The sequence below is a fragment of the Serinus canaria genome, chromosome 2 (assembly GCF_022539315.1).
Source record: "Serinus canaria isolate serCan28SL12 chromosome 2, serCan2020, whole genome shotgun sequence".
Taxonomy (NCBI): Eukaryota; Metazoa; Chordata; class Aves; order Passeriformes; family Fringillidae; genus Serinus; species Serinus canaria.
The window spans coordinates 20,734,597-20,762,328 of NC_066315.1; the positions used below are offsets into that span (position 1 = coordinate 20,734,597).

Sequence of the window (27,732 nt, forward strand, 5' to 3'; positions counted from 1 at the left end):
TGGTTTTCAGCTGCCACTTGGCTGTGGGGCAGTCACACAGACTGATTCATCCCTTAGAGAGCTGGTACCTCCCCTTTTTACTTTCAAGTCAACCTATACACTTGCTCCTAGGGAGCCTGCTAAGGAGTTTCTTCTAGCAGTTATTGAGCCATGCCCAATAATTCATTTGAATGTAGCCCATCATCCCCTAGACCCAGTGCCAGGCTGCAGGCTGGTGAAATGCGGTGTTCTGCTTGCTGCTGGGCAATTGCTTTGCTAAAAAGGAGAGGCTAAGGATCTGAATGTGTGTTGAAGGTGTCTGCCTGTTTTGCTGGCTGAATTGTCTGCCAGAATCATTATGGAGCGCTTGGATTTTCTGGTGGAGGCTAAAAGGTCTGAACAAATAAATATATTACAAAACCAGTATATACAGAGAAAGGGAACAAGCACTTTCTTCCCAATGGGGAGCTGGAAGAGACTCAAATACCAGTTCCTGGAGTCAGTATGGTGCAGGAGTGACTAATATACTGCCCCAAAATCCAATTGTCTTGCACAAGCATAAGGAGTATCTTGCCTCCTATAGACTGCAGAAGAACGTTCCCTCAATTTGCAGCAGTTTAAGATAACACAGCTGACAAAGCAGGACCTCGAGACAAGAAACATTATCTCAGATATCAGGAGAGAAATTATGGCTCATGAGAGCTGTGTTCAGCTTCAGTTTCCCTTGCCTGTGTTTGTGTGAGAGCAAAAGGTGGTTTGAGAAGTTCAAAATGCCCTGTGAAAATGCACAGCTGTTCCCTTCATTTAGAAATGAAAGACAGCTCAAAAAACCCAGCTGTAATTCTAGCAGTCGTGGTTCTGCCTCTCTCAATGAGTTACAGCTGGCCAGGCACTCAAATTCCCTGTGAAATGCTGCTCTGAACTGAAACCCACGGGGCAGCACGGCATGAAGGGATTGCCATAGTAACCATGCTTTGTGGCTAGAAAAACTGATGGACTGTTTTCAGAGGAAATGACATAGAAATGTGGCATTCTCTGTCTTAGACAAAAATTATGCACTCCTGATGAATCAAATTGCAGGAGATGAGTGAAACTTTTATTTTTATTGGTGTTGTTTTGATTTGGAAGTTTCTAGGTATGATTTAGTCCATAGTTCTTTAGAATGGATTTGCATTTGTAATCACTAGAATTAACAGTACCTATCTTGACATAGTTTTAGCTGCTATTCAGAGTGATCTCCACATTGATTCATTCTTCAGCATTCATATTTTTTCTGGTGTATGATTTCCATGGCTTGAAGCACAGAAATACGAGCAGTACACACCACAAATTTATCAAAGGAAGTACTATTAAAAAATCTAATTGGATCTGACTTGATTTAATTTTTCTGTACTTATGCCTTTAAAGAATGTGTAAAGCTCTCACCCTGGCTTGGAAGAAGGTCCTAACTGCAATGCTGGCCATGGGACAGCTCATCTGTCTATCAGGTGGTCCTTCAAATTTTGTATGTGGAAAGAATACAGATTGATATTCAACATATTGCCATCTAATCTTTAGGACAATTTCATATTTATTTTCAAACACATCTGATCACTATCAGCAATGTGACTACAATGAGAAACTTTCAATCTTTTCTGATTTCACCAAGAGAAACCATACCAAACAGAGTGATAGTTCTCAATTTGCAGAACACTTAGCTTGCTTTGAGCTTTTTATTGTATTAGACTGATGGTCACCAGTCATTAAATAGGCCCTGGAATATTACCATAGATTTACTCCTGTAGTTTGACCCTAACTTCTGGCAGAACTAACTGATTTTTTTTTTAATTAAAAAAAACCCAACATTTCAACTGGACTGTCTGCTAGAAGATTTGAAACCATTCAGGTTGATTTCTTGGCCCCAGCTCTGTTTTAAATGATTAACAAGATTTCTGAAGATTCTGCAAGACCAGCATCTTCAGCAGAAAGGCTGGGGGTTAATGACTTATTCTCATATGAGAGTCTGCCAGAATATATGTGTAAAAATTAGCAGCTAGCATGGCCAATCAATATTTGCTGAAATGCATTTCCATAGTATGACATACTGTACTGAACATAGCAGAATTCTGAGTGGAATCAAAGATATTTGGAAAAGAGATTTGAATGGAGAGTAAAGATAAATAAACCTCTGCTGTTTTTCTAGAGATCATAGATTTTATTCTTTGCACAGAGACAACTTTACAGGAATGGCTTCAGAAGAGAGAAAAGTTTTTCTTGAAATTCTGTAAGGAAGCATGCCAAAAATGCACAATGAGAATGTTCAGACATGGTTTCTGTGCCAGTAATTTGCTGGATTGTGTTAGGAAGATATGCTTTGTAAGACAAAAGATCAGATGAACTCTCACAAAGTGATAACAAGGGACAAGGGTTGCTGTTTTCCTAAACTTTAAGAATCGTAGTAACCAAGGTACAAATAATAAAGCAAAACCTAACTTAAAAATAGCCAGCAATCTGATATTGTAAATCAAAGGCAATCTAGCTAAAATGTTTCATTTTTACTAGCTTTGCAAAAATTACATTCCTCATGCCTGAAAAATGGCACTGGGGTATGGGGTATTTGGTGAGAACACAGAGGTATGTTCAGTGTGATTTACTGGATTTGAAAGAACTTCCAAAACTAGAATTTGAAATACCATTTAAACCTGTCTGGATACAACAAGTGTAAAGAAGTTAAAAAGCTCTAAGTATCTACTATCACCCCATCAAAATATGTATTAAGTGTTTTCATTTAATTGGGAATATATGACTGCCTTCAGACATCATTTAAATGTTTAAATACAGAAATATTTCCCTAGCAGTTTGTTGTTTTGATTGTTTGGTTGATTTTGGATTTTTTTGAGTGGCAATGTTTTGAGAGTGGGATGGAAGATTCCTCATCTCTATCTGGAAAACATCAAGGTTTTTGGGCTGGCTATGTCTGACTGATCACTGATTGTCAAAATACCAGCACATAGGGTATGACAAGGAAATCAAATTTCAGTAGCATGGCTCAGTACAGTTTTTCTCCAAATCAGGACTTTAGCATGAGATTATGAAACCATAAACTCGTATAAAATTTCCTTGTGTTTTTGAAGATTTACTTTACTTCTGGTTTTCAGTTTATCCTCACTACTCTGGGAGGCCATCATGATGCTGACTGCTTGATTTTCTCCATCAGAAGCCCAGGCAGTCCTCACATCACCTGGCTGCAGCCCTAAACAGATGAAGATGTAAACAGAGTTGTCACCAAGGGGTTTGGAGGCACTCAGCGTTAGGTGCATGGGCGAATCAGACCCATGACATCCTCTTTTTCTTTCTATTTCAGTTCACTGCCACTTGCCCTTTATCTTCTTCCCCAGCAACCCCCAATACACACCAAAACAGCAACAGCAAACCTTCCTACTGCACACAGTGTACAGCCAGGTTTAAAGACTTATTGGCCTTGTATTTACTCATCATTTTACCCAAATCTTTCCACACTCCCCAGGCTCATATTGCTGTGCAATGGTGGCCAGTGGGAGAAGTGTCACTGATTTGGTTTATGGTTTTTTTTTTTTCAATCCTGTACAAAATATTGGGAAGCTGCTTAACTGGGGAGCTTCTTTTGACTCACTGGCATTTTTTTTTATTTCATTTTAGCTCTATGATGGGCCTGATGCACAATCCAGCCTGATAGGCACTTTCTGTGGACAGTCTCTTCCACTGGCAGGAAGCACCACAGGGACCAGCCTTCATGTGGAGTTCTACTCTGATGGACTGAATGCTAGAAGCGGGTTCCAAATGCTATGGCATGTTGACGGTAAGTGAGCCAGGTTTCCTCTGGGAAGGTTTCCTTCCCTGGATGTGTACAGGGGTTCCAGCTTATGCCACTCTACACCATCTAAATAGAAATAACCCAACAGCTCTAAATCCATTGCATTTCCTCATAATTCGAAACATACTTTCCCAGTACTTTCTGCACATGTACATCATCAAAGATCAGCTGATTGGAGACTGAGAGCTGTTGGTGAAATAAGCTTCCATTTCCAGGAGCAGGCACAGGGATGAGGGACATATCCAGAATTTCTGTAATGAACAGGAGATAGATGCTGTCACGGGTAACTGTGAGTGACTTGAGCTTTTTAATGGGAACATTCAGCCCTCAGTTTTCCCCATTTCTATAGACTTTTGTTTTCTGTGCAGGCTTCTCTCTAGTTTAATTGAGTGGTACTTGTTTTCTGTGGTAGTGTCCACTTCCAGCTGCCCCCGCCCCATTTCTCTGCATGAAATACCATTGGCCAGGATGTGCATTGGGTGTCTGTTCTCTTGTTCCTGCATCTCATGAAAACTGTCAGGCAAGCATGCAAGCCAACTATAAACAAATCTGTTAATGATTTTACAACAGCAAACTATGTTTGCAGTTTCTTCATGCATCTTTTTTCGCTGTGCTTATTTAACAGCAGTTGTGTACTGTAACAAGGTTAAATCGTGCGCCATTGTACGTCCCACCAAAGGGGTTCCAGCCTTGAAAATAATTAGGTTGCCCCAGTTGCTCTGTCTGTCTCATCAGTCAGCAGCATTCAGGTTTGACTGCATCTGAAGCAGATGAAGAGGGTTGCAGAGGCCCCACTGCGGGTTGCCGAGGTGCAAGGCTGCTGAACACGGTTTGGATGGAAGCTCCTTGCTCTACCACAGACTGCTGGAGCTTGCAGGCTCCCAAAGGGCTCTGCCAGCTCCACAGTGGTGCCCTGCATTCAGCAGGGGGAATGAGGGAGCGTTTCTGGGTAGGGGAGGGACCCATGCTGGGAGTGGGATGTGTGGCAGGAGCCAGCAGGGGAAGGGCCCCAGCACAAAGGTGCCTTCTTGTGCTTTGGGGTGACGTCATGCTGGAGCTGCACAAAAGAAGAGAGAGCAGAGGCTTTTATGCACAGCCAGATGACATCAGTTCCATAGAGTAGCCATGGTGCTGGGTTAACTTGCTTTTATAAAGCTCTCAAAGCTTTCCAGAATCTGCCTGCATGGTAAACACTCTTGTGCTTTCTCTCCTTTCCCACCCCTCTGCCGTCCAGTGCTGCACTGACATTCATTTCTCTGTCAGGCAGCTCTGCCCTTCTGTTAGTTCCCGTACACTGAGCTCCACCCTGATGCTGCACAGGGCCCAGACTGCTAATGTGGGGCTGTGTCTAAGCACAGACCAGGATCTGTAGGGTCAGACAGGCCTGGCTCTTAGGGAATGTCATTGCTGGCTCAGAATGTCACAGCTGTGACTTCTGACAGCTTGCAATGTGAGTGCGAGTTCCTCCAGAGCTGACCATAGTTGTCAGCTTTTTGTTCATTTCAAAAAACTTCCTTTTCTTTTCTCAGTTGGTGTCATGCACAAATACAGCTATTCCTCTAACTTTTGGTGGATACATTGCCTGGTTGCCCTAGAGTAAATAAATTACATATGTCCTTGTGGTTGGGGTACTATATTTACCTCTCCCTTCTGAAAATCTTTCAAGTTCATAAAAAAATATTTCACTGGAAAAAGTCTCCTTGTCTAGGGGAACTGATCAGGAGATGCAGCCTTTGAGCTGGGTATTTCAGAGTGAAGCCACTGGATCCCATCTTCTCTGAGGGCAAATTCCTAGGGCAATCTACATCCAGATCTGATAACATCTCACCTGACAAGAAAATAACAGAGCTACATATATTGCTGAGAGAGGAGCTTTTATTTCTGCTCAAGTGACAAATGTGTGCTCCAGAGTTCAAGCTGCTGTGATCTATTTCTCAGGCTGTCCATGTGCTCCTTAACTGGCAGTTGTGATGCCTCTATGAGATATATATCAAGGACATTCCCATGTTTTGATGGTAAAGGGAGCAGCACTTGTGTTTTCCATGTGTCTGATACAGTTTGCTTCTGAAACTCTTCCCAGAAGTTTCTTCACAGCTGTGAGGTGGTCAAAAGAAGACAAAAGCTTACCTCATTGATAGCTGATCTGAATAGCCCCTTCTGCTATAGGCGAAGCAAAACTGTTTTGATTTAAGACATTTGCATCTGATCTTTCCAGCTGCTGAGGAAACCTGCTATAAAAAGTGGTTTCTTTAAAACCCTAAAGGCTTTCACAAAGACAGAATTAATAACTGATATTAAGAGAATGCTGTTATTTATGCTTAAAAGTGTCCTATGTAATTTTAACTTGAAAAAAAATGGAAATAGGAATAGAAAGAGAAATAAATAGAAATAGAATAAAAAGTTCTAGTGCAGAGAAGTAAATTTTAAAATTATTTTGATTCTGAAATAACTTTGTTGTTCTTAGGGACTTTCATTGATGATGATGGATTTAGAAATGATTTGGCTAAATCACTGTTTTCTTCTTCAGTCAAGGCCTCAAAAGGATTATCTGCCTGTGGAAAGCTTGAATCTGCAAGGTGCTTATTCTACTTTCACTCTGTTTTAGGAAGTTTAATATAGGCAAATATATATGGGACATATATTGGTCCTTTGAAAAAGAACAAACTTATGGTAACAGTCTGGATATTGCAAAGATGGAATGCCAATCAAATTGCTTTCCCTAAAAAAAAAATCAGGAGGCCAAGAGGGCAAAGGTCTCTGAGTGCAAAATTACACCAGTGACAACTGTCATATCTGAGGTGACACATATTTCCTGCACCCGTCACTTACCTTATTAAGCAACGTGCACGTAGGGCCTCACTGCTTTACATTTCCATCTGCATTGCATTGGAAGCTCACTCATTTGGCTGCTCCATTGTCAATAGACCTTTTCAATTTAATTGTCTCTTCTCAGCATTTCTCAGTCCAAATTTGCACCAATGATTCTGCTTTCTGTTTCACGTTCTCAGTATATATGCCAGGTCAAGTGTTGAAGTTGTTAGTTCTTCAGAGAAGCACTACAGAAACAGAGGTTAGATGAAGGTGCAGAAGTCCTTCACTGGAGACATTTTTCAGGCATCCATTAGGATTGCTGAACAGAATATCACCCTGCAGGTCAGCAAGGAAGCTGAGGTCCAGATTTTCTAAGCCTGAATCATAGGTCTGCTATTTCTTGTGTAAGCTTTGATAAATTGCCCATTTTTTTCAGTTTCAAAAAGCTACGATTCCTTTTCAGTGTCTTTCTGTCACATTAAGTCTAATGATGAACAAGATCTGCTATTAACAAATCAGAAAGCAGAGAAAAGCCCAGAACAGATCTCACTTGAATTTTTACTCTCTTGCATAAACCCTTATCACGTCAATTCTTCTACTTCATCCATTGGATAATATTCTGTAACCAAACCTACCCAAGAGAGCAAAAGTTTTCAGAATCAAATCCAAATTATACTTCACACAAGTATTATTGTAGTACAGGCAAATGTTTATAGTGCATGCTCCTTGCAGTTAGAGTCAGCTTACGTTTATTGAAATGTGTCACAATGAGTACCACAACTGGAAAACTCTGTTCCTTTCATTTCCTAACTTTGGTTTTGCAGGAACAGTGCCAGTTCTCTTTAACCTTTATAGATGGGATTTTTCTAACATGTGGCTAAAAACATACCCCTGAATAAATCTGAAAACCTAGCAAATAATAGAGTTCTCCACAGATTACAACATTTCTGTTCAGCTAAAATTATTTCTGAGAATAGGGATTCTTCTTTGGTTAATGAACACCATCTGCTAACCAGACAGGCAGTAATATGGAAAGATCTGTAAATCATTGCTTGCACAATCTTCAATGGATACGTAAATTTTAGTCAGAGAAAAGCAAAACCACCAAATATATGTTTCCTAAGATTCTGTTTGTTGTCTGATTTCCTAGCAACTAACACCAGAGTAGGTAGTGGTTTTCAGCATTTTCAGGGGAATTCCAGGACCTTTACACTACTAAAAGAGTACCTCCCCTTTCTTACTTTTTCTTTCTCTGTTTAGCTGCAGGGCTGAAATGTCCAAAATTACTGCAAGGAGGCTGGCACAAACCAGTCATAGGCTGTATGCTTGCAGTTCAGCTGCAAGCAACTTTTCCACAGTGCAGCTGTCTGCATTTCACAGCAAGACTGTGGATTTCTGTGCTGAGAAAAACTTTTAAAGATGTTTCACTTTAGGGGCAGAATGGCTTTGTATTAATCACTGTTATTTCAGTGAAAGATGAAGTATGCTGCTATTTATACTTTTTGCTTCTGCTTTTTTATTTATTCCTACAGATCAATGTTTTCTACTTTGTTGCTATAAACAGCAAAAATTCCATTTTTTTCAATAGAATCAAAATTTTGTTTGATGTTTTCAGATGAATACAAACATTGGGAGAAGGTTTGTATTCCTATAACTTTGTAATCAAAGTTTCATAAGCATTTCAAAAAGTTCATTATTCGAGTTTTCTCATTTTGGCATTGTAGAGCAATCCTACAAGTGAGCAAGTGAGTTTAAATTGGGAACATATATTTTAATCTCTTAAGTATTTATGTAAATATCTTTAAAAAATCAACTAGCACCTATATTTTCAGCAAAATGCAACAGAATTGAGTCTTACCTCATCCTTATAAAGAACAGAAGCATCATGCACAGACTTCCTGGCAGCTGGCCAGAGAGTGCAGAGATAGGGCTTCAGTTTCTGCTCTGATGTGGAGGTTTCTTGTGCCATATGCTGGTCAGTCAAAAAAATTCAGGTGTGAAGTTCACATATTTGCAAAGAACAGTGTGCTCTTTTTTCTGCTATTAGTCAGTGAATGCTTAGGCATAAACTCAAGAAATTCAGATGTTTTTGCAAAAAACTTACAAGAAATTAATCTCAGAGACCTAAACTTTACCTTCATTTTGCTGAAGCACTTAAAAGGAATCACTCCATTAAAAAAAAAAAATAAAAAAGGAAGCCTTTTCTGGGAACATTTTTTAATTGGAAGAAAAGAAACGAGACATTAAAAGCAGTTTGACCTTCTTACTCATGTGCTTCCAGAGAATGTTGGTTGAACTCAGAGGAAATATAAACCTCTCTGGAGAGGGAGTGTGAGTAATCTGAATGCTACCTGCAAGAGTGGCATGGAAGAAAGGTCTACGCCTCAAAGAAGAACACACAGGCTTTCCTCCTCTCCTCTGAGCCATTTCAGGTTTAAATAAAAAACCTCTTTTGTGGCTATCAGGAAACCCTTAGTAGGAGAAGCTGAGTCATAACTGCCTGTTAGGTTTTAAAACGTTCCCAGCTTTCTTTGAGCTGAGATAAATAGCAATGGGCTTTGTTTTGCCTGCTGAAACTCCCCTGCTCCCTGTTCCCACCCCCTCAGGAGCCAAGACATTAAGTCTGGTTGTTGAGAAATCTTTCTGTTTCCCAAGCTGGAAAGCAGCTTTTTCCTCCTGAGCTGAGCTCTGTCCTTAGTGGCTGTGTGATTCCAGCTGCTGAGCGGAAAGAAAGGCTGCAAATTTCACTGCGAGGCTTCCCCAACGATGACACCTTTTTTCCTCCAGTTGTAAAACCTCAGCAGCCTGGTTTCTTTAGAGGAAAACCAGGCCATCTTCTAAAGGCAGCAGGAGGAAAAAGGGATGGGGGTTTACACTGAAGCTTTCTTCTTCTCCATCTCACTGATGAAATGTTCATGGATAGCAAAGTTTCAGGGGATTTACCTGTGCTGACAGCCTCAGGGGAGGAAGTGCACTGCCTTTTTCTCCATAGGGATCAAAGGCAAGATTGGTTTAAAATACACTTAAAAACTTCTTCAGTTCCTAAATTGAGATGCCCAGTAGCTTGACAATGTAGCTCTGTAACTGCAGGGTGAGCCACCTCTGGCTGCTCCATGTGCAGCAAGGTGGGGAAAAGGGAGGAGGGCTGAGCCTGTGCCAATTCACCTGTGAGACAACTGCAGCTACGTACAGGTTCATCTGGATTAGTGGGACTTCTTTTGTTTAAAAGGGGCTTTTCTGGTGGATACTGTGTGATGGACTGAGAGAGATCAGTGTTCCATAGCTGGCATGGCCTCACATCTCTATTTAGAGGTCTCCTTTTTTAGCTTAAAATAGATTCTTATAGCTTTGGTGCCTTTCAGAGCTGCTCTGTCCCCTCAAAGATTTGTGTTTTGCAGTCCTAGAAGTCCTATAGCCAACTATGAGGAAGTCAAAGTCAGGTTTTCTGTGTGAAGCTGAAAGACTCAATGGTAGAAATAATGGTAAATGCTTCTGAGACTTAGCAGCCACAAGTTTGGCATAAAACACATTAAAGAAAATTTGCAGTTAATTGAAGATTTGATCTACAGCTTCCTGAAATATGGTATAAAGCAGAGCAATAGCCAAAGAACCTTATTCAATTTGCAAATTATTCTTAGATTTAATAGTGATTAGAGGTTTTACACATCTGTGTGTATATGTTGAACAGATCAAAGGAGTATTTTATTTGGTTCATGTTATAAAATATCTCCTATAGAGAAAGGCTCTGATACAGATGCTATTTATCACTTCTGACATACCACAGTATTTGCCTCTGGGATATAGAGCTCATGGTTTGTGAGATGGTTTTCTTAAGTATTTTGGGGCTTTGCAATGTGACAGAACCTTTCCTCTGGAGATGAAGCCAAAGAGATTGATGGGGTGTGGGTATTACAAAGCTCAAGTGACCCTATAAATTCTGTGTAAGCAAAATATTAGTGCCTAAATGAAACACTTGGGGGGCTTGTATTGTAAAGAGAGAAAAAAAAATGCTGCTGGAAGGCAGAATGGCACACACAAAATCAGATCAAACACAGAATCCTTTTCTTTCTGCATGTGACAGGTAGATGGCCACCCTACTGGCTTTTCTAAAGGTAAGGTTTCACTGTGAATGGAGCTGATCTCAATCTGCCCTGATACTGGGAGGGCTGCTGTGCCTTCCTGCCCTATTTATGCCTGAACTTGGGCACTGAGTCTGGAATAGCATCTTCCCAGGAGTTCATTAGAGAGAGGCTAGTGCTGCACTTAGCACATCTCCATAAAGCAATGATAAAACTAGTGTCAGATGTTCAGCTGCTTTGTCCTGGTAAACCAGGGCCTGCATTTCATCCATTGTTTTGCTACTGGTTTCTTTTTTCAATCTAGCTCACAGTATGTAAGAACTTAGTCACCCCAGGGTCTGGGGAGTGCTGTTAGGACAATACTTTCTTATCTGAAATAAAAATACATAACCTTTCAAACACAGCTTGTTTACAATTGCACTGTTACAATTGAATAAAAAAAAGAGAACATTAAACACACCAAGTGTCAGAAAGTTGGCTTATCCACTGTGATCTGGCAGCTTGTAATCATGCTCAGTAGGCTGAGGCAAATTGCATTGTCTTTAATTTTATGATTTCTAAAGCATTTTTACAATAGAAGGACCTCCCTGTGATAATTTAGCTTGTGCACTATTTGAAGTCAGTAAGAGCTGAGAATGGATCTGATTTAGCTTTCTTGAACTGATAAAGTTAGAAGCCAATTAAAAAAAAAAAAAAATCACTTTTTTTCTCAGTGTCTCAGCAGTCAGAGCAAATGCTGAGGTTTGGTACAAAACCTACCAAAACAGGGGGTGAAGTTCTTCCTGCAGAGGCAGTGCAAACAGCTCCAGCCTGCCATTCTCTTCCTGGGCTCCCTGTGGCAGAGCAGACCTTCCAGCCCAGATCACACATTTGTCAATGAAATGGGTGCTGCTGCCTGTCCTTAGCAGAGCTGGCAGGGAGTTTTTCCAGACCTCCTCACCAGGCTGCTTTGCTTTGTTGACAGGTTGTGGAGAAGAGCTCTCTGGCCCTTCTGGTTCATTTCACAGCCCTGGCTACCCCAACAGCTACCCAAGCAATAGGGAATGCATCTGGTACATCCATACAGCACCTGGCAGCAGCATTCAACTCACCATTCAGGAATTCGACATTGAGTATCACCCAAACTGCAGCTATGATGTTCTGGAGGTAAGAGCATCAGTTTTACTCCTCTAAAATACACAAGTTCTATTAATTTCTGTCTGGAGCAGATAATCCCAAGAACTGCAGATGCAGAGCAAACAATTCTACCACAATTTCCTGTTTCTGTCAAGGCTGCAGTTATGTTCAACAGGTATTGTCACAGAAGCCATAATGTTGTGGTGGTTTTTTTTGCTTGTATATCTTTGGTGACTTTTAAAATTAATTATGATGCTATGCACTGTATGTTTCCTAACAAAAGACAAAACTCCTTTGAGAAACTTAGTCTTAAAAATTCCACCTTTTATAAAGAACTAAGTGTAGGGTACTGTACCATGAAGATAATTTTCTGATGCAAAGGATGGTGATGGATCACTGTGAGGGATAACTCAGGTGAGATCTGTGTAGGGCCTTCCAAGGATGTGGGGAGATTTATAACCCTGAGTGATGAAAATGATGAAGAATCTTTGCAGTCAAAAAAAAAAAAAAGGCAATATCCTAGTTACCTTAGGGTGGTAAGGTAACTAGGTAAGCAACCAGGTGACCAATCTGAGTTGAATAGACTTCCAGTACAGGAAGAAGGGATAGGAAATAATTTCAGGAAGAAGTTTAGAGTTATAGACTTTCTAAACTGCTCTCACCAGAGACATTTGAGTCACTTGTTGTGACTCTTTGTCAATGTTAATACATGGGTGAAGTTTCAATGTTTTTGTAATGAATGCAAAAGACTGATTTAGAGAACCTGTACCATTCTATGGCAGCCTTTCTTCTCCTCTTCTGAGTGGTGTGATACAGCATCCAATCAAACAACTTTCTGTGCAGCACCCACACTTATGCTCTGCTTCCCATTCCCACATTCTGACTTCTGCAGGATCTGGGTGTAAGGAGGCTGTTCTGTGAAATCTCCACCAGTAGCACTGGCAAATATCCCTGTGTCACATTGCTGACACCAGAGCCTGTGAGCAGGTGACCTGTACTGGCTGGTTTGGCTATTGATGAAGTCTGTTGTATTGCATCTTTATTATTCTTTGTGCCCAGAATTACCAGATTGAAGGTTTTCTGCCTATAAACTTCCATTATGCCTCTGTTGCCCAGAAGAATCCATTAAACAGCCTCCAAATAGAAATTTGCTGAGGATGCCCATATCTTGAACAGTCCAGGGACAATACCTACATCTGCAGATGGCTGCTCAGGAGCTACCATGATCCAGCAAGAGTACACATGGCTGGCAACCATTTGTTTGGGAACTTTTTGACTGGGAAGGTAGCTGGGCTAAAACCAATTGAGTGGGTTGCCAGACACCAACAGGTGTCTACCTCTGCTTAAAGACACCATTTAAGAGGACCCTGCAGTTTGCTGCTCTGTGTTCCTGAGCAAGGTACTCACCTTAAGTTTTAGGTTTCCTTTTTTTGCCATTTGCAGCTCAGTTGCTATGTTTTGCTTCATTCCAACCATACTGATTCATCTGCACAGATGCTCACCTTGCTGCTTGAACTCCCCTGCCTTCCTGCCCTCAGAATTGGCATGCTTTGAGTTACTTGTCTCCTGATCTTGGTTCATCCAGTTCCCAACACCTGACTCTGATCTGCTGGCAGATAACCTAACATAAATCAGCTTACAGGGGAAAATTGGTTCATGTCTTAGTGCATGATCAAAGGTCCTGCATGGCAGCATAGAGCTTCCCCTGCCAAGCTTCAGGCACGCAGTGGAGCTTCATGTACCTGGCCACATACATATTTTCTTTCTTCTGTTATAAAATTCATTCAAACCATGATTGACATAGTTTGAGCTGAACAAGTGATGACTCAAATTTAGTGGGGGGAAAAAAAGAACATTTTCAGAAGCTGCTTTATCCTGCCTTCTTCTTTCCTGTAGTTTCTATGTGTGTCCAAGTGGAAAACCACACTCGCATTTAAGTTTGCAGAGTGTTAAGAAAAGGTTACTGGTGTGCTTTTGATGCTGTGTGTTTCAGTGATCACTGAGGTTCCAAGGGTCTTTCACTCTCACATTATCTTCCCAAAAGTATCCTGTCTAAGTATGTTTGGGGTTTGAAGTCTATTTTTTCTCATGGTTTTTCTCCTGATTTCACATTTTCCTTATCTCTGAGTACTAAGTTCTACTGCTTCCTGCTTTCTTTGACATCAAACAATTTTCCAGCTTTAATAGGAAGTCAAAATCAGTACTAAAGTAGGTCTGCACTCTGCTGTCCCTCCATGTCCCCTTCAGTCTGGTACCTGAAATAAGATGTCCTGGAATGAATATTTCCCAGTAATCACAAAACTTCCTCTCCTGGATGCATTTAGCTTTTGCTTAGGAACAACCTCATCCCTTTGACCTGGCAGTGATTTAGGAAAATTCTAAGAGATATTTCTCATTGCAACATCTTTGTTGCTAACTTCATTTTTTATACCATAGTTTCTTGAATATTTCACCCTTGCACATTTGTCTGAAGCATACTTGTTCTTGTAAGAGGCAGCATCTCCCTTCCCTTTCCTTTGAGAATGCCTCTTAAACAAGCTGTCATTTCCATGTCAGTATCCAAGGACTGCCATATGTTTCACCAAAACTGTGCAATAATAGTTACATTAATTTTTTTAAAGTGAAATCCTCAGGTTATTCCCATGGCTCAAGTGTTTGATGCATTCTCCTTTAATCTTTCTCTCTGTTTCTTTTATGGCACTGTTGTAGTCTGTCTTTTTTTCTCTTCCCCTTGAAATTACATTCCTTTTAAAAACATCCAGAAAGCAAATTTAAATTGTTCTTAAAGATATTTTCTAGAAATGCTTCATGGAAATAGAAGACATTGTTTTGGATACAATGAAATAATTTAAATAGTTTTTAAATGGCTTCTATAGAAATTACATTCATAGAGGAAAATTACCAAGCCTGCTTTGAATAAATTATATGACACATAAATGATGACATCTCCTTTAGCATGGACCAGATTTTTACAAACTATAAATATATTCTGCCTCAGCAAGATGTAGCCCTGAGCAGAAAAGGAAGGAAGACTGTCAATCTATTTCACTTCCAAGTCAGATGCTCTGGTCTTCTCATTTAAATAGAAAAACCATCAGGTATTACCACTGTTCTTAATTCTCTGTCAAAGCCTGGCTGTCTCTTTGCTGGAAGTTATATCTGGGCAGGGATCGTTGTTATTCCCAGAAAATCTGTGTCATGAGGGTGACCAACTGCATAAAAACAGCTTTCTGTTGCTCATAACTCTGGAATGCTGACTGTTAACATTAAATGGAACTAACAGGGCAGAAGCAAAAGATAAGAACAGATAAAAACCATGGGCTTTATGGCAGTGTCCTGCAGCCCTGCTATGAGAACCAATACCACCTTACCTTGGGATCAGATACTCTGGTCAGACTAGATGTTTGTTTATTTATTTTTTTTTTTCAGCTCAGATATCCTATCATTCTTTATGAACCACACCCTTGAATTCATTCTTTCCATCCATTCTCTTTTCCCCCTTCTTTTTTTCATGTGGTAACTATTGTTTTTTCTCTTTGTAGCCAAATATAATATTTTATTGTTTTTTGTCATGGAAACACTCAAACTTGTTTTTTATTCCAGCCTTTATGAAAGCATCTGATTAATTGAACTGGCCTAAAGGAGAAAAGAAAATACACTCATAACTATAAGGAGCATGCTTCTGACTGCTTTTTATTTTGAAACTGTGCAGAAGCTGTTGCTGAACAGTTAACAATGTAAAGGAGACCCACAAACTTCAGATTTCCATCAGTATTTCTCCCCCATCCTTAATTCTTTCCCAATAGGTCACTTTGAAGTGTTCAGCTTGGGCCAAGGTAATTTCTGAGGAGATGCAGCAGGGTTTGTGTCAGAGCTGGGTTTGGTTCCCTTGCCCACGGGGCAGACAGCCCCAGGGAGCACCAGGGAGGATATGAGGGGCTGGTCCATGAGAATTATTAGATGCATATTAGAAATTCCTGCTGTTTCCTCTGCCACATAGCTTCCCTGGGCTGCCTTAGATGATTAAGAGCATGTGTTCCTGCTGGATCTCATGCTGTGGCTCTGACTCAGGGAATGTACCACAAACACTTTTTAAAATTCATATTTGAACAGACTTCTGACAAATGCAGCAGTCACTGGGCCTCACAAGCAGCCAAGCAGTAAAGTTTTTCTGAAGACACTGAGCTTCCAGCAGACAAACAGGCTTCTTCCCCAGACCCTGACAGCTTCATTACAGATTCTGAATCTGAGCTGTGATTTCATCCACATTGACTTCTTTTGAATGCCTTGAGACATCGATTGGGCAGAGGAGCCATTATCCATTCAAGCCATGCAGCCTCCCTGCAGAATGCAAAAAAGTGCTATCTCAGTCAAAATAAAAATGTTTAACCTACTGAGCCTGTGTTATCAGCCACCACAGCAAAATACTGTCTTTGAACATCTAACTGACTATGATGTTTATAGAAAAATTAATTTCTTATTTCTTCTGGGGTTGCAAGCCTCAGTTCCTGAGGTCTGGCATTAACCTGGAGTCACAGATTTTTTTTCTTTTCCAGCTAAAACCAAATTATTTCTCTTGTATCTCTAACATCAGAGCAGTGTCAGACCCTCTGAATAGTTAGTGAGCACACAATTAATCAAATTATGTAACAATCCAGTACACTCAGCCCTGAATGTGGGGGGACTAGCTCAGCTCTTTGTTAGACTTGCTCAGATATTTAGCTTGGACAGAACCCAAACTGCTTCTGGGGTTTAAAAGTATCTGACAAAGCTTATTAAAATATTGAGTTTCCCCTCATCTTGAAGTGATCATAGGAAAAAAAGACACATATAAAGCTGTTTCTAACAGTACTGTTGTTTTCTGTGAAAGATGCATAGACTGTTTCTTTTAATTTTTTTGATGTTTACCAAACTATTAATTTTTGGAGTGGACTTGAGGTGCTACTGTTGGAAAATTCTGATGGGATTTGTTGTTTTATATTCCTATTCTCTGCTTTTGGGTGTTTTTTGTTTGGGTTTTTTCTTTCTTTTTTTTTTTTTTTTTTTGTTGTTGTTGTTGTTTTGTTGTTATTTTGTGGTTGTTGGGTTGTTTTTGTCATTAGAACTTGATGTTATCTAGTTTAATTTTGGGATTTATACATAAGAATAAGAATACTTATAGAATTAGAATCTTTTTTAGTTGTTCAATTGCTGAAAGACAGCAGCACATTCTTTATTTGGTGTGCCTCTTTTATAGTTTTCACATCCAAGGTTACTGCCAAGCTGACTTTTGCAGCTGCAGTCCTGCCAGGCACATACAGTGAAGGTGGTAGACTGCTAGTATTGGGTGCCATTTCATTAGCATGCAGGAAGCCAAGAAAATCCAATCATTGAGGGCTCTAGGCACCAAAATCACATGTCAATTGGAAATTGCCCTGAGCATGTGTGTTTTTTTCAGCTTTGAGAGGGAACACTAGGGAAGGTGAGCTGTTCCACCAGTTACAAATGGGTTCAAACTAAAATCCTACATCCTCTCTGAAAAACAAACAGGGTTAACAAGGCTTCAGCACTGCCACATAATTCTCTGCACTTGGTTTAAAAATGCATTGTAGGTACATCACACTGCTGTGATGCCTAAAGGAGTGGTGATTCTCTGGTTTATGACTGCCCTAGGCACGCTCTGCTGCGTAGGAAACAATTACTCTAAAAAGCCAAAACCCATCTTTTGTGGCAAATATGTATGCTATATATCCTGACTTCCAAAGGACATTATTAACATTATGCAGCATAGAACATTATGTAGCTTACTTGACCCAAATCCAGTATTTTGGATATTTATATATCTATGCTGCCCTTGAAATAAATAAAGTTGCAATTTTTTTTTTTATCAGAAGAAATTATGAAATCTTTCCCAAATTTAAAAAGTCTTTAACGATCCCTCTAGATATCAGCGGTGCAAATCATCATCACCAGTTCCTGCAAAAAGAAGCCCTTTTTTTGCACAAAGATGCAAAAAAAAAAAAAAAAAAAAAGAAAAAAAAAATCTGGGTTTATATGTCCAGAGAAACAAAGTGCTAATTCTGGAGGGAAAGGGAAGAAGAATCTGGCCAAGTCCCCAAAGAGAAAATTCTATTTAATACAAGGCTGTTCTCTAATCATCAGGAATTTTAAAGTTGGTTTGTACAAGTGGTTCAGGTACCAACAAAGTCTGCAGACAAAAAGACTCCATTAGCTGCTTTACATTTTAAAATGTTGAATCATTTTCAATACTTATAGATGGGGTTTTTTTTTCTTCCTAAAAACTAAACAGTTCTCATGAACTGTGTGTGACTGATGCGCTCTTTGGAAAAGTTTGACAATATTTCTTCCACTTCTAGGTCTTTGGTGGCCCAGATTTCCTCTCTCCTAGGCTAGCCCAGCTGTGTGTTCCAAGATCAGCACAGAACCCACTGCAAATCTCCACCACTGGCAATTCAGCCGTTGTCCGTTTCGAGACCGATGCAGGAGGGACAGGGAGAGGTTTTCATGCCTCCTGGCAAGAAAATCCAGGTGGTGAGTATACTGGTTAATACCAGAAGAAATTCAGGAAGCCTGAGAATTGAGGATCAGCCATGCAAGCATTCAAAGTAGTCAAACCGCAGAGGACTGAATGCTGAAAGAGAATTTGGGTGATACTGAATTTGGTAACACTAAGAGATGCTGGAAAACACAAAGAGTTAAAAATTGTCTAATTATCTGAAATCTAGGCCTTTTAATGTATTTTGGTTTGATTTCTTCTCTACATAATTAATGAAGACATTCCTGCAATGAGTAAAGGATTTTGCATGCTACCACTTCTTCCCACCCACTTACCCATACAGAGTCTTTTATTCACTGAATGGTGCTTTTGGTTTTAAATGGTAAACTGAAAAATAGCTGAGAACACCAGCTTGAAGAACTCAGTGGACTGGACCCCAAAAATATTTGGAGTGATTAGCAAATACTTGATCACTATAAGGTTTAACCATCCCCCAATGTGATTTTTTGTTCACAGCCTTACTGGTAATCACTAAAAGAAGAGATATTCTTAAAAGACTCAACCACATCTCTACATGGAAGTTCTTATAAAAAGGCCAATTATCGGAAAATAATTGCAATGAAAAATGATGAGAGGCAAATTTTAATTCTTGCAGTTTTGCTTGATTAAGCACACTGATTCATTAGTTTGTCAACGTTTATACTTCTCCTCTCTCACAAGTTTTATGAGAAAGGCACAAGATTATTCTCTTAATAAAAGAAGTCTACAATAGTCCTTTGAATTAATCCCTTTTTGAGATCTGGCGGCTTATTTTTTTCTACTTAGGCCCCCTGAAGCTTTCTTATCCCTTTACAATGGGATGTACTGCTGTACTCCAACCCCCTCTAGCCTCTAAAATACCCACTCACCAGAATGCAATAACAGTATAGGTTTTTTATCCTTGTATTTCTTTTTCCCTCCTCCATCTCTTTTTAAGATGTTCGTGTTAGTCCAGTTGAAATCCCTGGTACTTCCCACACAGAATTCATCATTCTGGGCTGTTTAGATATTCATGAGCACCAGATCTGTTCTGACCAGAAGTAGCTGAGGGTGGAGTCCTCAGGAAGCCCTCAACTTCATGGGCAGAGAAGTAAAACTGTGAGGTTTGCAACTGCTGCACTGCTCATGAGCAATGAGGACTCCCAGCTCTCTCAGTGAAGAAGTAATTTTCTCACCCTACGCTCAGCTAGGCCTACTTATTGCTTTCTCAATATGCCAGGTCTCTGACATCCATATGAACAGTATTTTGGATTGCTTTTACAGTATCTAGGATAGAGGAATACCAGCACTAATGCTTCAGCCTTTACAACATCTGCTGCCAGTTTGGGGCTACATTACTCTGAGAAGTGGTGTCACATATTCAGTTATAATGATAGAGTTATACTTTCCTAAAAGGAATTATCATTGATTTTGTTGCACACTTCAACTGTTGTAGCATTCATCTTACAAAAGCTTAATGTAGGAAATATAAACAAGGAGGTGTTCCTAGTTTAAAAATAGAGCTGGATTCTCACTAAGTATGAAAGAAAAGAGCTTGTGATTAAAACTGATTGTGTCTTTCCAGGCTGTGGTGGTATTTTCCAAGCTACCAGCGGGGAAATCCATTCTCCAAACTATCCTCAACCTTATAATAACAACACTGATTGTTCCTGGGTTATCCAAGTTGACCAGAGCCACAGAGTCCTATTGAATTTCACGGATTTTGACATTGAAAATCACCACTCATGTAATTATGACAATGTTGAAGTAAGTAACAAGAGAAATTTCAAAGGTTTCCTTAATTAGTCTGGTGAAATGCTTGCAAAATAACCTCATACACAGATAATTGTTATGATGACACCCTTTGCCATTTACAGTGCAGTTGCCACAGCTTGCTCCAAGCCATAGGATGAACTGCTGACATATATTGCAGATTGCCCACACTCTGCTACAAACTCAGGAGAGAGGGAGTCTGCATCCAGAGGGAATTGCTGCTGGCTGATTTTCTTTACATATGCACTGTTTATTCAGGTGCTCTGCAGCTGGCTGTTTAGTTGCTTCATTAGACCCACTGCTTTACAGTCTTTAAAGCTTTACATTGCTGCTGGTTTGTGAATTTTTGTTGGTGCCACAGAAACTCAAATTGCTGCTCAATCAGTGCTCAACCACGAAAAACTCTCCAAGTCTCCTCTTGGCCTTTTGGGAGCAGGGACATGAATCGTCCTGGCCCTTAATGTCAGATTGCACTTCACTCAGTACAAAGGCATGTGTGATCAGTACTAGTCAGATAAAGCACAGTGACTGTAGCCCAAAATCCAGCTTTCCTCTCCTTGATAAACTGTCATTCACAAAGAACTCAATTTGGCAGGAGCTGAGACTCTTTTGACAACAGCATCAGTTTAAACAACACTGCCTCGTAAAGCTTTTTTGTACTGAACTAGAAAAAAAGGAAATGTGTCCCCATTTTGTTGAGCAGAACTGAAGATTTCATTTGCCCACAAAGCGTCTTTGTACAATGACTGTTCCTTTTTTTTTTCCTCCTGGTTATGAAGCATAAGGAAATGTGGTTATGTGTTTTTATTTAAATTATTAACTACATCAGGGAACCTTTGAAAAGGAGCTTTCAAATCTTCTGTGCTATGACACAGGAGTAGAAAGTCAAAGTGCAAAGAAACACAGGCTATCTAAGATGGTTGTATTTGTATTAATGCAAACAAACCATTCTAACTTTAGGGCTAAATTCTTAAAAGGAGTTTCTCTTCTAGCCCTGATGCCACCAGATGCTTGCACATATCTTAACACTTTGTGGAGTACTCAGTTCCATGAGCTCCTTGCAGCTACAAGCACAAGTCTCCCATTACCTTTACAGGCTGGATAGGACACTGAGTTTTGAATCATTGAAAAGAGTCATTCCCTCAGTGGCCAGAGGAGATGGCTGTGCCAGAGCTCTTTGTGTGAACAGAGTCTGCAAACCATGTGCAGTGACACCCCTTGTCCTCCAAAGCTACAGGAGTATCTGTTGTTTGCTTCTGCTTTCTGGTTTTTTGGGGGTGCTGAAGAAGGGAGTTGCCCATTAGCCCCAGCTGTGCCCACAACTGGAGAGTGAAATTTGATGCAGACATCAATCACTGCCCACAAAGCAGAGTGTGGTTTGAAAATTGATGAGGGGGAATGCTGGTTTGAAGCCAAGAGTTAATAAAGGGATCTTAGGCCTTGGTGTATGAGGTAGGGTTTTCAGTGCTCGTGTAAGGGAACCAGCAGGACAAAAAAGAAGTAAATGAGGTTTCTTTCACACCTGGTAAGCCAATAATAGGAGAATCACTGTTACCAACACCTAGATGTGATTTGTGTTCACCCTGTTTCGAGACTTGCTATATGCCTCACACGTAGGAGAGCAGAGTGAGGGGACAGAGAGTGGCTGGAAAATACAACTAGATGTCTGACTGTGAATGGACTAGGAATTGCATTCCAAAAGCTGTGCAAATGGAAAATACAGGCAGCTAAGGAAGCAGGTGGGTTGTTTTTCTCTCCCTAATATAGGAACAGCTACCATGTATGAGCAGCACAGAGGTTCCACCCTTTTCTGTTTCTTGAATTTTTACTTATCTGTAGAGATTTTAGTTGCTCTGTGAGTTCTCTTGGGCTTCCCTCCACCCTTGAGTGTACCAATGGTCTTTTCCTTCATCCTCCCCCCTCTAAATCCACTCATTTTTTCCTGCATTATGACTCAAGGTTTTGTTGGTTTTTTTTTTCAAATATTTCTCCCATAATTTCCTTTCTATGGGGAACACATGAAAACGTATTTTTTCCTCCAAGGTTTTCCATTGCACGTGTGTTAAGTCAGCAAAGTGGAAGGAGGGAAAATACTTGTGTCTGCTGCTTCTTGGCTATGCTGCAACTCCATAAAGCCTGGTGCTTTTTTCTGTTCTGCTCAGTGATTTCAGATGTGAATCTGAGCACAGATCTAGGTTCAGCCAAATGTATTCTGAGCCTGTGATGGTAAATCATGGGGTACCTGCCCTGAGCTCCCTCAAGAGCCAATGGAGGGAGCACAGAGAGCACATATTTCATTTGTTTAGTTTTCTAAATTTAGTTGAGTCCTCTGCTGAATCTCAGTTTTCTTTCTTCTTTGTTCTGAGAATATATTACTGTCTCTTCATCTGTTAAATGAGGGTGTATAGCCTTTCTGTAAGCTCAAGTCTAACTCTGTTATATTATGCAGAAAGCAAAAGATCTTTGAAAAGAGTTTTTGTTGTCATTGTCACCATACTTGAGTAACTTTTCAATTCCTCCCTGTGTACCCACCCCTGTGTTCTTCTGTTGGGAGAGTGTGACTCAACCAAGTTTGTTTATTTGAAGGCAAATGGACAGAAAGAAATTGTGAAAGTACCAATTGCTGCATTTTTGGACTGTTTTTAACCAATAAGGTATCTGATGCTATGCCAGGAGCTCAGGTCAGCAAGAGTTTCAAGTATTTGGAGACTGGAGGAGAATATGGCTCAGCAGGCAGTGCTTGTAGCACAAGGTCCTGAAAAGGGGAGTGAGAATTAGCTTATTCTGACCAGTGAGTTTGATTAGGTAAATGGATTTTTTTCTTTCTTGTTGCAGTAAAACAAGTAAAACACAGGAATATAGAAATGTAAGCTTCTGGGAGATAAAGAGGAAGTTCAACTTCATTTATTCCAGGTGTTGGCAAAGAGGATCTTTCAAGGGAGAACAGTTAGAAATATGTGGAGTTTTTTTGGCTTAGAAGACAAAAATTGACATCTTTTTGTCATGTGTTTGTGCAAAGTTCAGGACACATTTGAAGAAGAAGGCAATGAGTCATTCAGTTATGTTCACTGTGGAAAGGGAATTGCTGCTATGCACAATGCAACTGAAAACTTGGTTTTTAAGTAAGCAGATGCATTGGTTTTCCTCAGTCCTGCAGCCACAAAAATGCATTTTTAAGATCTTTTTAGAATAACTTTAGGAAACTGCATAGACTCAACTCTTTCCTGAGCTAGTGTGTGACTATTGTGGTTTCTGATCTAACTGCAAATCCTCCTGGTTGTATCCTTAGCTGGGCAGAGGCACACAGATCAAAGCCAGCATTTTACCAGTAGTCAGGCCCTCTCTCTATGCCCTGTCAATGCAATGCTTCTTCTCAGATAAAATCCCCTCACTACTGTCTAGGGAAAGACACTGCCTTAGTTCCTAAGGGTTATTTTTTCCCCCCACATTCCATGGTTTGTGGTTTTTAACTCCAGGCCATCTGATTTATATACAGAATATATGTGCAGAGGAAGAATAAACACTGCACACTGTGTATTAGAGGGTGATTGTGGCAGGCTGCCAAGAGAGAAGAAAAGGTTGAATGGATGGATGGTTTTGGTGTCTTTACCAGGTACTCATTTTAACAGGCATTGCAGACTTAATGCTCCATCACCAGATCCCACACAGCTAGCTAGTGTTCACAAAATCACAGGCAAATGTTTAATTCATGAGTACAGCATTGACTATGTAGGGTATGTCAGGGGATTAAGCAGCAGTTTTGTCCCTTGTTTCTTAGCTCTGAGGTTTACTTGAGACAGGTCATCTTTCTCTCAGCTGCTGATTTTTTGGCTTTTTTCACTAGTGTGTTCAAAAGCCTTTGAATACTGGAGGCAGAAACATTGCATTGTGTTACACAGTCTAATTTAAAATTTCTAATTCATTGGTGCTGCCTTGCACAGACTTGCTAGAATGTGAGGCATTTTGAAGTAATGGAAGATATTCTCTATAAAAAGTACATGTCTTCTATGCTGGTATCATTTGTATAGCTTTTATACAGCTTTTAGCCTCCTGACTCCATTTTTGGGTGCTCCTATGCATATTTTAATCCATATTTTTCTCCATTATATTAAATGCTGTGACTATGGCAGGACAGGACCTTAATGCTGAAACAGGAACTGAATTCAGCTGCTGTTGCAGCCCAAAGGCTCCTCCTCTGTGGTAATGCAATGTGCTGGAGCTCCAGTGCTCCTTACTCCTGAAGGGAGGCACTTCTGAGACTGTCCCATGGCTCCAAACACAGCAGCAACAAATCACTTCTGACAGAGTGCTAGGAAGGATTAATAGGAGACTGAGACTGTGGCCATTCTTCTCTCTCTGTACTTTCTCTTGTCAAAATGTTGATGTTGCTTAAATTATAAACTCATTTGTTCTAACTACTCTGTCTTTCTCTTCCTGATTGTAAAACAGGAAGGAAACAAAATTATCAGCTGTAGGGGGAAAAAAAAGAGAAGGAAGCTTTTGTGGTAAAATTAAAAGTGAAGTTTTGCAAACCTATCTACTTTCTTCCTCCTTTTTTTTTTCACTTTACTTTACCCTCTGCTTAAATAGCCCTTCATGTATATGTGTGAAATTTGGCACTCTGGAGCTTTTGCAAAACATAGATAATAGATATAGGGCTCTGATCCTTGATGCTGAATCTAATAACCATAATCCCAGTGACCTTTTATCCAGAGTCATAGCTCTCACTGATGCACCAGTTGCATTTTAGGGCCAGTTTAGAAATCTTTACTGAGACAAGATGTAGGGTTTAACTGAATGAAAGCTACACAGGAGCTCATGTTAGCCATTAGCAGAAAACAGCAAATATGTGGGGACATCTGGATTGTTAAATGAGCATTGCTTCAATACCCAATATACACGAAAGAGATATTTATATTTACTTGGGGCATTTTGTTTACATTTAGTTACAAGGGTCCCAGTAGCTTCAACCTGAAATATATGCATTTTTTGGAAATTGCCACTTAAGACAGTTTGTTTGCCCTGCCCATAGCAGGACTACATAATGATCCAAATTTATGAAACATAAAAGAGGGAATGAAATTGAAGTCTTCTCAATACTCCCATTGAAACCAAATACTTTATTTGATATTTTCATAACAGGTATTTGATGGTCCTAACAATGAAGCACCACTTCTTAAAAGACTCTGTGGAACAGAGCTCCCTCCTCCTATCACATCCTCCAGGAACCTGCTGTACATCCGACTGCACTCCGATACAACCATCCAGCACAGGGGCTTCAGTGCTCGCTTCACCGAGGGTAATTGCATCATTTACATCCAGGCATATTTATCTCATCACCACTTCCTATCAGACACAGTCTTTTAGCACAGCTGATAATGGGAAGTGTCATTCCTAGCCATGCAACACACCAGTGAGTATCTTTAGCAGGAACAAATATTTCCAAATTATAGATGAAAGGAAAATCCAAGGATCAACTTAGATTCTTCAACTGGGAAACAAGAAATCATACTTTTTATAGCAAGGCATCTAGCACACATCAGCTACCTCTTATTCATCCTCTCTAGAGGGTTAGCTGTCCATAACTGCCCTGAGAAAAATGTGCAACTGGCAGTTTCCACAGACCTAGTGACAAAATAACACTTTATATGTCCATCCATGCGCATGAATCTCAAAAGCTGTAAAAGAATTCTGTGGTGCTGTTGATGAAGTCCATGGATTCAGGCCTGCATACCCTGCCAAACATCAACTGTCCAATTTGTGGTGGACTAATTGGTATTTTACATGGTTTCCTTTTTAATGAAAAATGACACCAACTGGGCAGAATTATTTTCATGAAGGTAAATACTATTTGATACCTGGTGATTTGCTTTTACTTTTTCTCAGTAATTTGGGAAACAGTTTTTCCCCACTATACAGACATTTAATATTTGCAGAGAAAATCAGTCTCTCTAATTATCCTCTCAAGATTCTTTTTACCATTAATTATTGCTTTTCCCAGAAATGCTTCTTTCTTGAAAATACTGTGAAAAATTATAAAGAAAAGGAGGATCTTGTATTAACAAAAACCTCAGAAACCCCAGTTACTGAGGTACTAGTTAGATACCTAATTAGGCATTTCTGGCTAACAGCTGTGAGAGCCTATACTGTTCAGCTTTCTCAGAACACATTTACTGGATTCAGTACTGCACAAACCACATCTGGTGAGTGAGTGCTCCCTGCCTGGGATGTTAGCAACCCAGCTTCCCTCTTCCTGAGAAAACTTAGTAAACAAAGCTCCATCTTTTGTTAGGTGTTTTAGGCAGCACAGCACAATAAATGAGCCTCACTCTTCAGTACTCATCTCCTCACCCTGCAGTTTAAAGCAGGTGTGTGTTAAACTCTGACCTGGGCAGTTTATGAGTAGCCAGTGAGCTTAGAGATGAGGCATGGCAGCCAAAGTTCTGCAGTCAGTCAAGCTCTAGGTGTGTGAAACACCTCACACAATTGCAGTTTTGCTGACACAGCTCACAACAGGATCCTGCCAAGGCAATGTGGGGCCACTCTTGGGTGCTGGAAAGTTGTGGACAGTTACTTATGATTTTTTCCTTCCTGGCTGCCAGCAAAAACAAATGACCAGAGAAATGGGCATATTGCACTAGTCTTAAACAAAGTTATTTTGGCCCCAAGGTATCTCTTCTGGGCTATGAAGAGATGAACACTATCAGGTTTAAAGTCAGTCTGGCTTCTTGCAGATGGTCAGCCAGGTGCAGCAAGGCATATGGATCCCTGTCAAGAAAGTGCAGCCAATGCTGGGAACTAACCCTTAACCCTTAAGTCTCTTCTTCTGATTAAATCCTATTGCAAATTTTATCCTCATTTCAAGCTGATGTACCTTGTTACACTTTATGCATTCATTTTCCCTACAGAATCTAAGCAAGGTGATTGGTACATATAAATATTTATATATGTATCTATGTCTTTGTGCTTCTTTCTAAAGCATGTGGAAGTTTCATAGAGTCAGACTCAGTTGGGGCAGCAATTTCCTCTCCTCTGTATCCTGCCAAATACCCAAACAATCAGAACTGCAGCTGGATTATTCAGGCTCAGGAACCATGTAAGTAAAAACATCTTTTATAGTTAGTTGGGATGACTAACATCCTCATCTTCTTTTCTGTAATAACAATGCAAAATTCCTCCTTTATTTCTTTAGGAAGTTCTGCTTCCTGGTAGCTGTGAGTGTGGATCTCCCAATCTGTCACAAGTCAGATTTCACTGTAAAAGATTAAGTGCATAGTGAGGAAAACAATTCACAACTTTGTCATCTTAGCCAGTTTACTGTGACCCAAGTGTTAAAAAAAAAATGAGGTGTTGAATACTATGTGAAGTTGGATTAATTTGTGAAAAAATCTAAGGGTTTACATATAATTTAAGCACTTGTATTTAGCTGAACTTATTTTGGTTGGGATTTTCAAGCTGGAGTTGTGCTACATGAAAACTATGCTGTTGACATCCAAAAAAAAAAAAAATTGAATAATGAGAAAAGGTACACAGAAATTTCAATTTCAAATGCAAAAAAAATATATAAATAAGCTGTTGTTATCTGCATAGATACACTCAGATATTCATAATTTTGCACAGATTTATGA

General features: G+C 40.0%; 1 protein-coding gene across 1 annotated transcript in view; it reads left to right on the forward strand.

Annotated features, from left to right (window-relative positions):
* Positions 1-27,732, forward strand: part of CUBN (cubilin) — a 143,290-nt gene that overhangs the window by 53,350 nt on the left and 62,208 nt on the right. The window contains exons 28-33 of the mRNA XM_050971446.1: positions 3,637-3,796; positions 11,666-11,847; positions 18,174-18,348; positions 19,917-20,098; positions 25,247-25,403; positions 27,084-27,200. Coding sequence (XP_050827403.1) covers positions 3,637-3,796; positions 11,666-11,847; positions 18,174-18,348; positions 19,917-20,098; positions 25,247-25,403; positions 27,084-27,200 — 973 coding nt within the window. The remainder of the gene's footprint in view (positions 1-3,636; positions 3,797-11,665; positions 11,848-18,173; positions 18,349-19,916; positions 20,099-25,246; positions 25,404-27,083; positions 27,201-27,732) is intronic.